This window comes from Ursus maritimus, unplaced genomic scaffold, assembly GCF_017311325.1.
Source record: "Ursus maritimus isolate PB19 unplaced genomic scaffold, ASM1731132v1 scaffold_11, whole genome shotgun sequence".
NCBI classification, from domain to species: domain Eukaryota; kingdom Metazoa; phylum Chordata; class Mammalia; order Carnivora; family Ursidae; genus Ursus; species Ursus maritimus.
The window spans coordinates 28,393,778-28,408,085 of NW_024423453.1; the positions used below are offsets into that span (position 1 = coordinate 28,393,778).

The following is a 14,308-nucleotide window of genomic DNA, read 5'->3' on the forward strand; positions in this document are numbered from 1 at the left end:
ATATTCTCAAGAACAGGCCAGTGTGATGGCCCAGAATAGTAGGACCCTGGGGGTTAGGAAGCACTGACTCTAGCCCTATTTTCATCATTGTCTGTAAAAGATACTTCCCAGCCCTAAAATGAAATTTCACCTCATGTTTCAATTTTGCTGTAATTGAACTATCAGAACTAGCAGAGAACGGTAAAAATAATGATAATAATAAAATAGTTTAACATTTTTATTGATGCTTAATTTTATTTTTTAAGTATTGAAAAAAGAAACTGGATCACTTAACGAAACTAAGAATCGTATAATGCTTTAGTGGGGTTGTTCCTACAGCATAGCAATTTCTTCCCCAGCATAACTAATCTACACAGTGCCTTTATACTTTGTGGTTGACTACCATATTCTATTTGAACAGTGGCTAGTTTCTACATGATTAGGAAAGACATGTTTGTCATGGGAGTAAAAAAATAAAATTTGTCTGTTAAATTACACATAAATATAAGGTACAAATGTATTTTTAAAATACAGATTAAAATAATCACACTTGCATTGTGTACATACGAAAATACAGTATTTAATATTCAATATACACAGACACATTTATGATAAATGCAACTATTTGGCAATGCCAGTTCTTTCAGGGTTTTCTCCGTCCCCTCTTTCCATGTATATGGAAACAAAAACGCTTCGCTCAAATCTCCTAGCTCTGGCGAACATCTTGAAGCAGTTTGTTAATCTCAGCCACCAGCTCACTGGCATCCATGAGTTCGTGTTTCCCGTCATTGAGGTGGTTGAGCACATTGTCAAAATCATCTTCTTCGTAATTTTCGGGGATCTCCTCCATGGCCGGCAGCCATTTTGAAGAAGGCTGCACACTGGAGTGAGTTCCAAGGGGGGGACCAGAGTTGTTGGTGGGATTTTGAAAATGTGTACTGGCTGCCCAGGCGGCCACGCCTTGCGGGTAACCCGCAGTCTTGGCTGCCAGAGGTCCCTTCCGGCGTTCCAGAGAGTTGGAGCGATCCCCCTCGCTGCACTCCGCGTAGGTGTCCAGGGAAGGGGGGAGGAGGCGCTGGAACACACTGCTCATTTCCGAGAGCAGAGAGGATGTGCTGGCGTCCCCGGAGTCCTCATCGTTTGGGGAGTCCTTCCCAAAGGTGGAGAAACTCTTCTTCTTCTCCCCGGAATCTGCAGGCTGGGTGTCATCCTCAAGACTCTGATGCGGATGCTGCTGCTGGGGCTGCGCTGGGAATTCCTCCCCCGGAATGAACATGTTACTCCGGTAGTCGGAGGATGGCGAGGGCAGCGGTGGCATCCAGCACTGGTCAGAGTGTCCCAGCACCCTGCACTCCTCCGTGCAAAGCCTCATAGCTACACCAAGGGAAACAATAGGGATTCATGGATCATGCTTAGCATAACTCAAAACGATAGAAAAATGTAATTTCAGTTTTTTAAAAAATAGAACGAGACGGTTTTAAACCACGACCATGATACCCGTTATTTTACACATTAAATGGACTACACTTATGGATTTAATTTAAATATCAGTTTTATGGACGTTTTTTCCCCCCCTGTTTATCAAGTAAGGAAAGGAGGGTTATGACTCACACACTTCTCAAGAATAATATTTCTGCTACACAGGTAATGAGAAATGGATTTATAACTTATACATGAGGATGACCGACAAAGAGTAAAGGTATGGTAATGGAATATTTGCTGAACATAAATTCTCAAAAACCCAGGGCTGTAAGGTGAAATTCATAATCTTAGAATGCCACCAGATAATTTTTGAGTAATACCTATGAGTAGCTTTCTAGATATTGAGGTCTATCTGACCAACTTTACTTTTAATGGAGGCATTGGGAATATAATAAGCTATCAGGTTATTATCCTTAGTAGTCTCTCTCTAATGTATTCTGGATTATTTATTGATTTGTTACTTAAAATAGCACTGCACATTTTCCTCAACTACCAGGTATCCATAGTTAGTCTGTTAAGAAATCTTCTTCTAAAAGTTTGAAATTCAAATAGATGGAAAAGTCATCAAAAGCTGAGGGATTTAACAAATCCATTGGTTATCTCTTCCAGTTGTTATAATGCCCTATTGGAATGTGAGTGGCCACACTCATAGAAAATAATAGATGATATTAGAAAAGCAGAAAATAAAAAGGAGAACGATTTCTAAATTTGCCAAATACAATAGCTAAACTACATAACAATGAAGGAATATAAAAATGTAAAATATACTCCACAAACTATCTATTTCAGTGACAGGTCTCTTCGGTATCATGATTTTATTTTACAGCAAGTGACAGGATGCAGAAAATGCAAAGTAATTATCTTATATTTGAATGAAAACTAGATTGATATCAACCATACCTCTCTATTCAAAGCTAATTCTCTAGATCTGGCCACTTAGGAAAGATTTCTCTTCTTCCCAAATTACTGTGAAAAAAGATGATTCTTTTTTCTTTTTTTAAGATTTTATTTATTTTTTTGACAGAGAGAGAGACAGCCAGCAAGAGAGGAAACACAAGCAGGGGGAGTGGGAGAGGAAGAAGCAGGATCCCAGCGGAGGAGCCCGATGCGGGGCTCGATCCCATAACGCCGGGATCACGCCCTGAGCCGAAGGCAGATGCCTAACGACTGAGCCACCCAGGTGACCCCAAAAAAGATGATTCTTGAACAATGTTAAATCCTTTATCAGGGAATGCCAGTATTCTATTGTGTTTATTGCCGTATCCCCAGCACCGGGTAATGTGTCTGCATAGAATAAGCATTCACGATATATTTTCTAATCATCAGGGAAATGTAAATCAAAACCACAAGGAGATATCACTTCAAATCTGTCAGGATGTCTGTTATAAAAAAATAATAACATATTGGCAAAGATGTAAAGAAATTAGAATACTTGTTGCTAAGAACACAAAATGGTGCAGCCACTATGGAAAACAATACAGAAGTTCCTCAAAACACCAAAACTATAGCTACCATATTACCCAGCAATCCCCCTTCTGGGTATTTATCCACAAGAATTGAAATCAGGATCTCAAAGAAATGTAGCTCTCCCCTGTTCACTGCAGCACTCTTCACAATAGCTGGACGTGACAACAACCTGAATGCCCACCAACAGATGAATGGATGCAGAACACGTAGTATATGCATACAACGGAATATTATTTAGCCTTAAAATAGGAAGAAAAGTATACACTATGTGACAACATGGATGAATCTTGAGGACATTATACTTAGTGAAACAAGCTAGTCGCAGGACAAATACTGCATGATTCTATGTATATAAGGTATCTAAAGTGAACAAACTCATAGAATCCAAGAGTGGAATGGCGCTTGCTAAAAGGGTGTGTGGGGGAGGGGGGTTGGGGAAATGGGCCGCTGCCAGTCAATGGGCATCAAGTTTTGGTTAAGCAAGATAAATAAGTTCTGGAGATCCGCTATGCAACATTGTACCTGTAGTTACCAATACTGTATTGTACAATTAAAAATTTGTTAAAAGGGTAGATCTCATGTTAGGTGTCCTTATGGAATAAAATAAAATGTTAAAAAAGATTTATGCACAAAAAAAGGAAAGTGAAGAGTAAATGTTTCCTCTCAGAAAAAGAGAAATGGGCACCTAGGTGGCCGAGTCTGTTAAGTGTCTAACTCTTGATTTTAGTTCAGGTCATGATCTCAGGGTTGTGAGATCAAGCCCTGTGTCAGGCTCCATGTCCAACTTAAGATTCTCTCTTTCTCTCTCTGTTTCTCCCTCTAACCCCACCTTCCCTCCCTCTCTTAAAAAAAAAAAAAGAAGAAGAAGAAGAAATGGAGAACTTTGTTGAAAGGAGTGGAAGTCACTGCCCTTCATCACTTAAACTTCAGACATAGTTCAGTTTTATACCTCATCAACTCTGGACCTCCGTTCTTAATAGAGAAGGGGTTAATCCGAGGGAACAAAAATGACAGCAAGTGTACTGGGTGAGAACGAAAGTCTGATTGGCAGGAAAGCTAAAAATACAAAGAAAGTAGGGAAAATGCAGAGATAGCGTGGGTGCCAACTGTGGGTAAGACAAAGGGCAAATACTGAGAATCCTTGTGTGCTTTTGCTGTGAAGAAAGGCTAAGTTTAAATAAGGATGGATGATTTAAGAATAAAAGCATGTTTAGATGTACTGACTTCATGCATTACTACTGTTTGGAAATATTTTCCAACTATTGCTCATCATTTAATGTGGACAAAACCAAAAGGAGTCAAAAGCAACTAGAATGCCTTAGTAGCAATGAGGTTTTCTCAGCAGTGAAATAATTCTCAAAGTGGTCATGAAGTTTTTTCCCTAATTCCCTGGGTCTCTGAAAATTGAGAAGAGATCTATCTTGTCTTACACACATCCTGTTAGAAGGAAGGGAAACAGATCTGATGACACCTTTCATTTGTTTTCCGGCCTTTAACTCTGTGGGAAGGACTTAATTGTTTGATTGTTTGATTGGCTTTGCTTTCTTTTAATATTTAATGACAGAGGGGGAAAAAAAGGAAAAATGACATAGGCTTCTAAGAATCCTGCATATGCTCAATTTTCTAAAGACCTGAATGTAATGAACACATAACCAAAAATACAATCTGGATGATTAAAATGATAGTTCATGTTCAAAAGTAATTTGGTTACAGGGATTTTTAAAACAGGGAATGCTGTTTTACAACTTTGCAGTAAATAAGTGGAGCTTTAATTATAAAATAATAAATTAACATACAATTTTTCAAACTCATAAAGTAGGGAACATTGATGAAGAAAAGCTAATGGAGAGAAGGTTGGGAAAAATAATAGAGATGGGAGGGGGTAGTGGCACAAAATAGGGCATTTCCATTTCATTGATATTTTCCAACTTTTCCCTGGAGACTCAACTATTTAAAAACATTCTCAGTGTACACATAATTCAGTGCCACGGAGGTTTCATACCACAGCCAATAAGTTAGAACTTACTGGCAAGTGGTGCATGTGGCTAATCTTTCTGTCTCTTCTTGAAGGTGGCCAGGTGGTTCAATTTCCTCTGGGAACGGGAGGATGTGAGAAAGCAGAGAACTCCTCTTTCCCACCATATGACTATCAATTCTGTGATGTACTATACCTTGTAGGTAGCACCTAACAACAGAAGAACAAGTAAAAAACCTGGGCCTAAGGTCTATCAAGCCATTAGTTACTGAGTAACCAATCGGTTATGTCTTCAGGGCCTGCCATATGCAAAGTGATATGATAGCTCCCTGTTTGCAAATGGTTTCCGATCCAGTTCTGAGTCAAGGGTAACAAATGAAGCCCTAAATGCCCAGTTAAAATGCCAGGCTATACGATGCTGAGGGCATGTCAAGAAAGGGGAAAAAAAGAGGGAACGGGAGGCTGCAGTAGTTAAAGGAAGAGAAACCCGAAAAGAATTTTGAGAGAAGAGAAGGACTCAGACACAGTGAAGAGAAGCCAGTTTTTTCAGGAAGGAAGGCAACATGAGCAAAAGACTGATGTGTTATGTGAAGTGATGGCTCTGCCTATTAAAAAAGATACCAAAAAAAAAAAAAAGCCAAAATGGAGAGTTAATAAGCTAGGAGTAGATTTTATTGGCCTTGGAATGCCAAGGGAAGTAGTTTTATTAGGTGTTGCTGGGCAACAAAAGTCAATTACTGACTTTGAACCCCAAAAAAGGTAAATGAAAATGTTCTGCAAAAGTTGTTCAAGCTGCATAAAAGAAATATTTGACAAAGAGAGGAGGTGCTAGAGAGTGAATATCAGCTTGTGTGCTGGTACAGTAAACCAGCCACGGAAGAAAAGGCCAGAACTGGGATACCAGCCATGACAATGGACAGAACATGGAATTAAAGAGAAATGTTTGAGTTAAGTAATCACAGATGGCAGATTAATGGAAAGTGGAATGAGCCCAGTAAAGAAGAAGAAACAAAATCAAGAGCCTTTATAAATCATTCTGGTGCAGCTGATAGATTGGGAAAATGGAAATTTTGCAGGAATATGTGTAGCACTGTAGTTCAAAGTTGAATGAGTAAGGAAGAAAGTATGTTGACAAACATGAGCTAACAGACAAAAATGCTTGCTGATTTTACTGTTCAGAATGCAGGATATTTCTGTGGGAATTAATAGAATGAATGACCAGAAATGACCTTGTTGGCAGGCAATGCAACATAGCATAATCTATATTTGATCACAGTTTAGTGCAGAAAAATAGTTGGAATAAGACGCTTAAGTCCTAAAAATATACATGCTTTTGAAGACTGTACTGATTCTGTTAATGGCATTCAGATGTGGACTTGCATTTTTTTTTCTACTTGGGCTATTTCCTGGGAATATAAGTCTACGAAGCACAAGTTTTATACCCTAAGGAATAATAAACCAGAAAATGGTTGAAGTATCATCAGAATGATGGTCATAATTAAAGGCTGGTTATCTCTGTATAGATACTCAATGTGCACATTTCTTTCCATAGTTGCCAGACATGAATAAAGCTTAAAATACTTTATAAATCAGTGGTGAGATCCCGGTGCTCTGTGCCACCAGAATGCTTTCCCCACATGGAGGCAAGTAGCCGGTAAGAAAGAAATGTGTCTATTGTAAAACAACACCATATACCAGCAATACAGCTCTCTTGCTACACACCTAGATTAAGTATGATTATGCACATACAGAGTTTTTTAAAGGACTGTGTATATATTAAGTGGTGTTACTACTGACAATATAAAAGTGAACCTCTAGCTTGGAAAAGAAACATTAACTTATAAGGAGCCTAAAGCCACTCACTAAATAAGACTCACTATACCCTAGACTTTACCCATTGTTTCCTCAATGGCTTTATTAACATTGATTTTTATCTTATTTTTTTTAATGCAAGCATTAGAAAACTCTCCTCCGTGAACATATCTGGTGTTAGAAGCTTTGAAAGAGTGAAAGAGAAGTCTTGCCTTTTTCTAAAACAGATTAGCTGTTACAATTGCACAATTTTTGAATTAAAAAGGATTTTAGGCATCATTGAGGCTCCCAAATGGGAAGGTTATCTAAGTAGGGAAAGTTATTTTCCTTTTAACTCTGCCAATAAATCAAAATTTCAATGAATAGACTTCATACAATTTAAAAAAATAACTTATATAATACTGATGTTATGCCCATTATACTACTTTTCTGTTTTATGAAATAATGTAGGTTAGGAAATCACATTATTCAAAATTGGGGGTCAATATTCAACATTAGAGTTCCATCAGTATCATTGAATCACAGAAATTCAGCCAGACGATTCCTTCATTTCATTGGTAAAAATAATAAAAGTGATTCTCTTTGAGCAAGTTTTCTGAGGCTGTATATATCCCACTAGATTTTCAGAGGTTTATTTTCTTCCTTTAAATAGGGAGTCTATGAATAAAACAAAGAAACAAAGACACTACTGTGCAAACATTGGTTCTCGTATACACTGTCGCCCTCAGTGCTACTAGAAGCCCTTTCCAATCTGCCAGAAATGCGTATCTAGATGTGTATCTAGTACTGTAATATCATAATAAAACAGGCAGCATTCCATCATTTCATAGACAGTAGTGAGATTTAAGAATATAAACACATACATTACTGAACTTTTTTTTTTTTTAAACTGTTGCTTCATATTACTCTTACTAAGTTAGTATTTAAGAGTGTGGGGATTGGTTCAAATCCCACCTCTACCATGTACAAACTGCCTGATTTGGGACACCTTTTTTAACCTTTATAAGCTTCAGTTTTCAAACCTAAACAAACAAACAAAAAAACAAGAACACTACTCTTACCACCACCCCACTACTAATTCCTGTGTCTGTCGAAGCGTTAGGAGACAGAACGCAGGTCCCAAAGTCCTCATGGGGCCTGGGTAAGTGCTGGAACATCATTGGTTACTACTGGTGGCAACTGCTGCCACTACCACTAGAACTTTCTATGCCGTGCTTTCACCTGCATTTCCATGGCTTCTTGAAGCTCCCTCATGACTATTTCCTAAACTCTCTTACTTCTCTGTTTAGAAAATAGATGTTTGATGGAACTCAGACTGGTCATAGTTTTGTTCCACCTTTCTTTCATTTATCAAATGGCAGTCATTTGATCAACATTCCCTGGGATTTAGAAATATAAGCAGCCAAAGCAACATTTCTGTGTTCCTAAGAGTTGATTTACCATCACAGTCTCTAGTAACAGAGTTGCTACAATAGTGTAGTCAGGATTTATCCAGTTGGTTCAGAGAGTTTCTACTGCACAACTGGAGAGGAGGGCCTCTAAGGAAGATGTGTCTCATAACTTACTAGGATCTCCTCCAGCTAGCTACGTACTTATAAATTCCCCTCTTAAACTCCTGTTCCCCTTCCACGATGGTGGAAGGTGCTCTGTGCACCTTCCAGATAGAAAATGAAAGGTGGCAAAAATATTCTGTGCTTACCACCTACAAAGATGCATTCTTTGTCCTATTTTTGGTGATAGAAGTGGACCATTTCCTAGTGTATTTTAATCTCTGATTCTGTGAGTTGGTTCCCATCACAGGAAATTTGTGTCCTCCAAATTATAGTCTAGTTCACCACGAGGCACCAAAACAGGCTGTTTGAATAACAACAACCACCCAGTAATTTCATAAAGAGTTGCTCAAGAGTGTCCTGTGGCAGTCCTGGATGGGGCAGGAAGAGGAAAGAAGGGGTGTGGTTTTCTAGCCTCCTCTCCCCACTCCTTCCTTCTTGTCTTGCTAGGCTCTCTTGCTTACTCCTTCTCTACCAACTGCTTCATAAGAATTTTAAGAAAATGATTCTGAAGTGTGCCAGGTCATGTTCATTGCTAAGACTGTACAGGTGACAGATACTTCAGTGCAAAGGACAAAGAAAAATATAAGCATGGGAAAAACAGTTCACTTCATTGGTGTAGCAGATCTGAAACTAAGGATTTGTCATCTGTCACTACCTTCTTACCTGCTGGAATTCTTCCATCTGTAAGAAACAGGTCACTGAATCCTTCACCCAGCAGCCTATCTATTGGTGAATCTCGCCCCAAATCATAATCACTGTCTCCTGCTTCACTGTCACCACGGCCACTGTCTTTCAAGCTAAATTTGTCCATGTCTTGCAGGGCATATCTAGAAAGATGAATCAGAGAAAGGAAGGTTTTTACTCTTCAGCATTCATGTTAGTGGGACTCAATAGAGAAAAGGAGGAGAATTCATACCTATAGCTCCTGGAATATTTGTTTCCTCGAAAACTTGGCCTTGGCTGATACTGCCCCTGGTGAAGCATTGAAAGAAGCTGGGAGACCTGCTGGAAACCAAATAGACAGAACTGATTTCTGGAAACAAGCCCCCAAATACTCACAAGCTTGAAGCAAGGAAAAGCAGTTGCTCACTATTTCATCCTAATGAATTGAACATGTTATCTCTGTTTTAAAGATTTACACACGCTGGAATGTGGCCGACTACCCAGGCAGCCACCACACATAACTGCGTATATCCCAGAGAGATTTGAATGATCTCATACACTGACTTTTTCTTTTGGAAAGAGAACTCCTTGATAAATAACAGATTGATTTCCTTTATTTTTTAGCTCAGATGAAAGTGATCAGGGATAAAAATATGTGAAAAAATGTTGTAAAATACAACATTCGAACACATGCAGCTAAAATAATGTCAGAAAAATTTCAAAAGTTAAACAAATGTGGCATGCATTCAGATGGCATTCTGGAGGCCTCAGTTTTGTGGGGTTTTTTGTTGTTTTGTTTGGTTTTGTTTTGGGGGAGGGGGTTAGTAGGAACCACAACTATGAGAATAAAGCAAGTCCTTTTATTTTTGGCTTCCAGTATCTTAATCCGGGAAGCAAGGGTTTGCTAATTAGGTAGTCATTTGGGAGCTTCACATTCATTTTTCAATATTATACATAATACATGCAAGCAAATTCTTTAAGAAAAACAAAACAGTCAGCTAAAGTATGTATACTTGCTACATACACATAATGCAACTTGTATCCTGTTTAATTTGAATATTGTTACTATTGTTTACTTCCTAATGGAAACATTTAAGAACTAGCACATACACAACTTCTGAACACTAACAGCTGACTTGATCAGTGAATTGGTGCAGCGTATGATCTTACCTCAACAGCAGGAGTGGCATGGGTGAGTTCTAGTGAGAAATTCTCTGGCACGTGGTTGGATGAGATTGTCACCAAACTGTTGAGGGACTGGTGACTGTGGTGACTCTGCCGGCTGCCCATCTGCCCTCTTTCCAAGGTCGGAGATGAAGATGGAGACGATCTGTGATGAGATCTGATGGGCAGAGTGCCATTCATGGTCGGCACCAGTGTAATGTCCCCTTTGTGAATCTGCCTGGATGGCCTTTTTGGGTGGTGCTGGTAAGTGGATTCGGCCACCCTGCAGTTGTAGGATCTAGTGTCCTTCTTTTCTCGGTTACACCTAGTTGCAAACAGCACCATAATAACCAACAACACCGCACAAATTGCTCCTAAGGAAATAATTATAATCATGGAGACATCCAAAGATGCCTGGCTTACTGAGGTCATTGCTGTACTCGTCACTGACTCTGCATATTCAAAGATCATACACTTCAGAAGGACTTTGGTATGTAGCTGAGGATTGCCTTTGTCCTGGATGATAACTGAGAGCTCCCACTCTGTGTAGGAAACAGATTCCATGCTCACGTTGGTATGGATGTCACACGACCGTGGGTCAATTAAAAAGACATTCTCCTCATTACCTGCTATGATGGAGCAACTGAGTTCAGCGTTCACACCAGAGTCTCTGTCAATGGCCCGTATTCTCGTGACATGGAAGCCACTCTCAGCCCCTTTGGGTATGGAGATTTCAGCAGTGTTATTGCGCAGCGCAGGCCCTATAACCACAGGGACGTTGTCATTTTCATCAATGATGGTGAGCACAACTGTGGTATTGCTTGCTAGCTGCTTGGGACTTCCTCCATCTCTTGCTTCAACCACAAAAGTGATCTGACTCACTTCCTCATGATCAAAGATTCTGAGGGCATAGATGGCTCCGTTAGATGGGTCAATGGTTACATATGTAGTTATGGAACTTCCCAGGATAAAACTCTCCAAAATGGTATATGTAACCTGGCCGTTTTCTCCAAGATCAGGATCTGTGGCTGTAACAGTGGTGATATACGCCCCTGGCGAGTTATTCTCGGAGATTGCAAATTCATATCGATTTCTCTGGAAGTGGGGTGGATTGTCATTTATATCATTGATCTGAACAGTAAAATGTTTCACTGTAGAAAGACTGGGTGTCCCTTTGTCCTCAGCAATTACGGTCAAACTGTATTCAGATCTCTTTTCTCTATCCAGTGTGGCATTTGTCAAGATTAAATAATTGTTTTCATAAGTCTTCTGAAGTTTAAAGTGACCATGTCCATGAAGCTTACAAACTATTTCTCCATTCAGCCCAGAATCCTTGTCCTGAACCCTGACCAAAGCAACAAATGTGTCAATAGGATCCCCTTCAAAGATATAAGATATTTCTTCTTTTCCAGGGGACATGAGGTTTATGTTAATTTCAGGTTTATTGTCATTAACATCCACAACCTTGATTATAATTTTGCAATGAGCAGGGATTGAATTTGGACCCAAATCTTGAGCCTGAACATCAATCTCATAGGATTTGGTGATTTCATAATCCACTTGTTTGAAAAGAGTCAAATGTCCTCTTTCTGAATCGATTTTAAAAGTCTCTATAATTTTGGGAGACACATGACTGCTGAAGGAATATACAATTTTCCCATTAGCGCCCTCATCTGGATCAGTGGCATTCAGATCAAGGAGCAAAGTGCCAACGGGGGAGTTTTCTAAGAGTTGTATTATATAAGACTGCTGCTCAAAAGCAGGGCTGTTGTCATTGGAGTCGGAAATGCTTATTTTTAGTATGGATGAGCCAGACCTCTGAGGCACCCCCATGTCTGAGGCAGTGAGCTGAAGCTCATAGCTTGACTTCAGCTCCCGATCCAGCTCTCTGACCACTATGAGTTCTGCATACTTGGCTCCATCGGTCCTGGTCCGAACCTCAATATTAAAAAAATCATTGGCAGAGAGAGAGTATGTGTGGAGGGAATTTTCCCCAACATCTGGATCAAAGGCACTGTCCAGGGGGATGCGAGTCCCAACCGCTGCACTCTCAGATATCTCAATAGGTATGACAGATCTTGAAAACTGGGGAGAATTGTCATTAATATCCAGCACTTCGACTTCAATATGGAAAAGCTGCAGATGCTCAGTGGGGAGAGTGATCACATCAAACTCTATGGAACAGTTCAAGTTTTTCTGGCATAGTTGTTCACGGTCGATTTTAGCCCCTATGCTGATTTCTCCATTATCCTCATTTACGACAAGGAGGGGAGAATTTCCCCTTTGCATGGCTCGAAAACGAACAGTGGAAGGATTAGGTAGCTTAACTAAAACATCAGCCACATCCTCTGATAGTCTTGCAATAACCGATCCAACCCTCTGCTCCTCATAAATCCTGTATTTCAAATTCTTGCCCAGCACATCGCAGCTGAAAGATACCATCAGGAGTGCAAAAACAAATCTAAAGTGCATTTTAGCATTCATTTGGCACATCGGTCAGTTTCTGAGATTCCTCACACAGACCAAGTTAGAACAGCAAAGCAATTCCCAAACTTCCTTTGGCAACTTACAGCTAAGCTACATTTGGTACTTGAAACTTGAAAGCGTCTCTTAATAACACAGCACAGCAATTAACAGCTCGCAAACTTTTGTTTTATACACACCGTGTCACGACTTCCAGATACGAACGGCATGGAGTCCGATCCTTGCATTTGTTTGGCTGTTTGTCCTCTCTGCAGGCAGAAGAGTGTCACCTCCGCGTTTCCCCCCTTGTGCAGTCGGAATCCATCTATTGCAGGGTGCCGGCAGAGTCTGCAGTGAATCTTTCTCGAGCGATTCTTTCTCCCTTTCTCTGCTCGGCTGCAGACTAAACACCCGTGATTGCTGACTCCAGTCTAAAATCTGTACAACTTCACTTCAACTCAGACAAAGCTCTCTTGCCCGGCGTGTGTTGAATAGCGTCCAGCCAATCAGCGGACTTCCAAATCAAAAGCTGATGGAGTCCCCAAAGCGAGGGCGGTCGAGAGTGGAGGGTGGAGAGGGAGAGAGACCAGCTAGGAGGAAGGCGGGGGCTGGGGGCGCGGCGGGGAGAGCGGGGAGGAGGGCTGGTGGGGGCTGGGGGAGGAGGATGGGAGCCGCTCCTACACTGCTCCTCCCTTCCTCCTCCCTCCTCCCTCCTCCCCCTCCTCCTTTGAATCTACTGCATTCACTTTCTCTGAGCGTGCCACGACAAAGGGGAGACAAATTACAGAAGAAAAACTTTAAATCAACTTCTGGTCGCCTTTATTTATATGGCATTTTAAATTGTTCTGGTTTTCTTAATTGCCCTTTCTTCTTCCACAAACATGTAATCATCTTGCTTTTCATAGTCTTTATGTACTGGTTTAACTTAAAATACCTCTAAGTGCATTTTGTTGGTGAAGGAATTTAATAAAATTTGAAAACTTGCTTCTAATTATGCGTCTCAGACCGCCTCCTTCCCCTCCCCCTCTGTAAATACTTGGGTCTTTCTCCCGTGAGCACAAGCAGATTTTCTTGGGGCTCTGTTTGAAAGAACAGAACAAGTAAGGAGGTTTCATTTTCTGTTTTTCTTTCATCTTTATTCTTTGAAGATAAGAAAAGGGCTATTTTCCACTCTTGATTTCTCCTAATTAGCAAGATTTAAAGGAGCACCTTAGGATTTGAAACTACCAATATAGTTCTACCATATAACACTTCTTTCTTTGAGTTGGGGCAAAACTGGCTATGATATTTCTTTGTCTTGTACTTCAAAAAATCCTATTTACCTTGAGTAAAAGGCATTCCATGCTTTAGCGTGCCATTTTCTACCAAAAGGTATTATCTACACATGGTGAGTCTTCACAATGAATACTGGGGGGACATGGACTCAATAGTTTACAAGTCAAATTTTTATAATATATGTATTATTTATGAAAGCACTTTTCAGATATGTATTTTAAGAACCCAAAGCTTGTTTACATTGAAGAATAAAATGCCTGAGCTGAAAATTGCATTTTGTGTGCATCAAAATGCTAGGAAATATCATGGGAGGCTTGTGCTCTATCCAGGTCACAGAAACTGATACGGTATTCTTCTTTGAAAATATGATTATTTATGATGTTCTCTCTGCTCTGCAATTTCTTTTAAGTTTATCATCACGGCTTTATTGCTGCTTTTTTTTTTTTTTTTTTTTTTTTTTTCTTTTTTCTTTTTT

General features: G+C 39.9%; 1 protein-coding gene across 2 annotated transcripts; it reads right to left on the minus strand.

Moving 5' to 3' along the window:
* Nucleotides 1–203: 203 nt before the first annotated feature.
* On the minus strand, nt 204–12,721 carry PCDH18 (protocadherin 18). Of its 2 annotated transcripts, none has more exons than XM_008685401.1 (4): nt 10,102–12,721; nt 9,185–9,270; nt 8,932–9,095; nt 204–1,353 (listed from the first exon to the last, which is right to left on the minus strand). In XM_008685401.1, the coding sequence occupies exons 1-4, from the start codon at nt 12,586–12,588 to the stop codon at nt 686–688; spliced, it is 3,405 nt and encodes a 1,134-aa protein (XP_008683623.1). In that variant the 5' UTR covers nt 12,589–12,721; the 3' UTR covers nt 204–685. The 2 variants fall into 2 exon arrangements, with proteins under 2 accessions (XP_008683623.1, XP_008683622.1); XM_008685400.2 differs by having other exon boundaries at nt 9,185–9,273.
* Between the last annotated feature and the right edge of the window lie 1,587 nt (nt 12,722–14,308).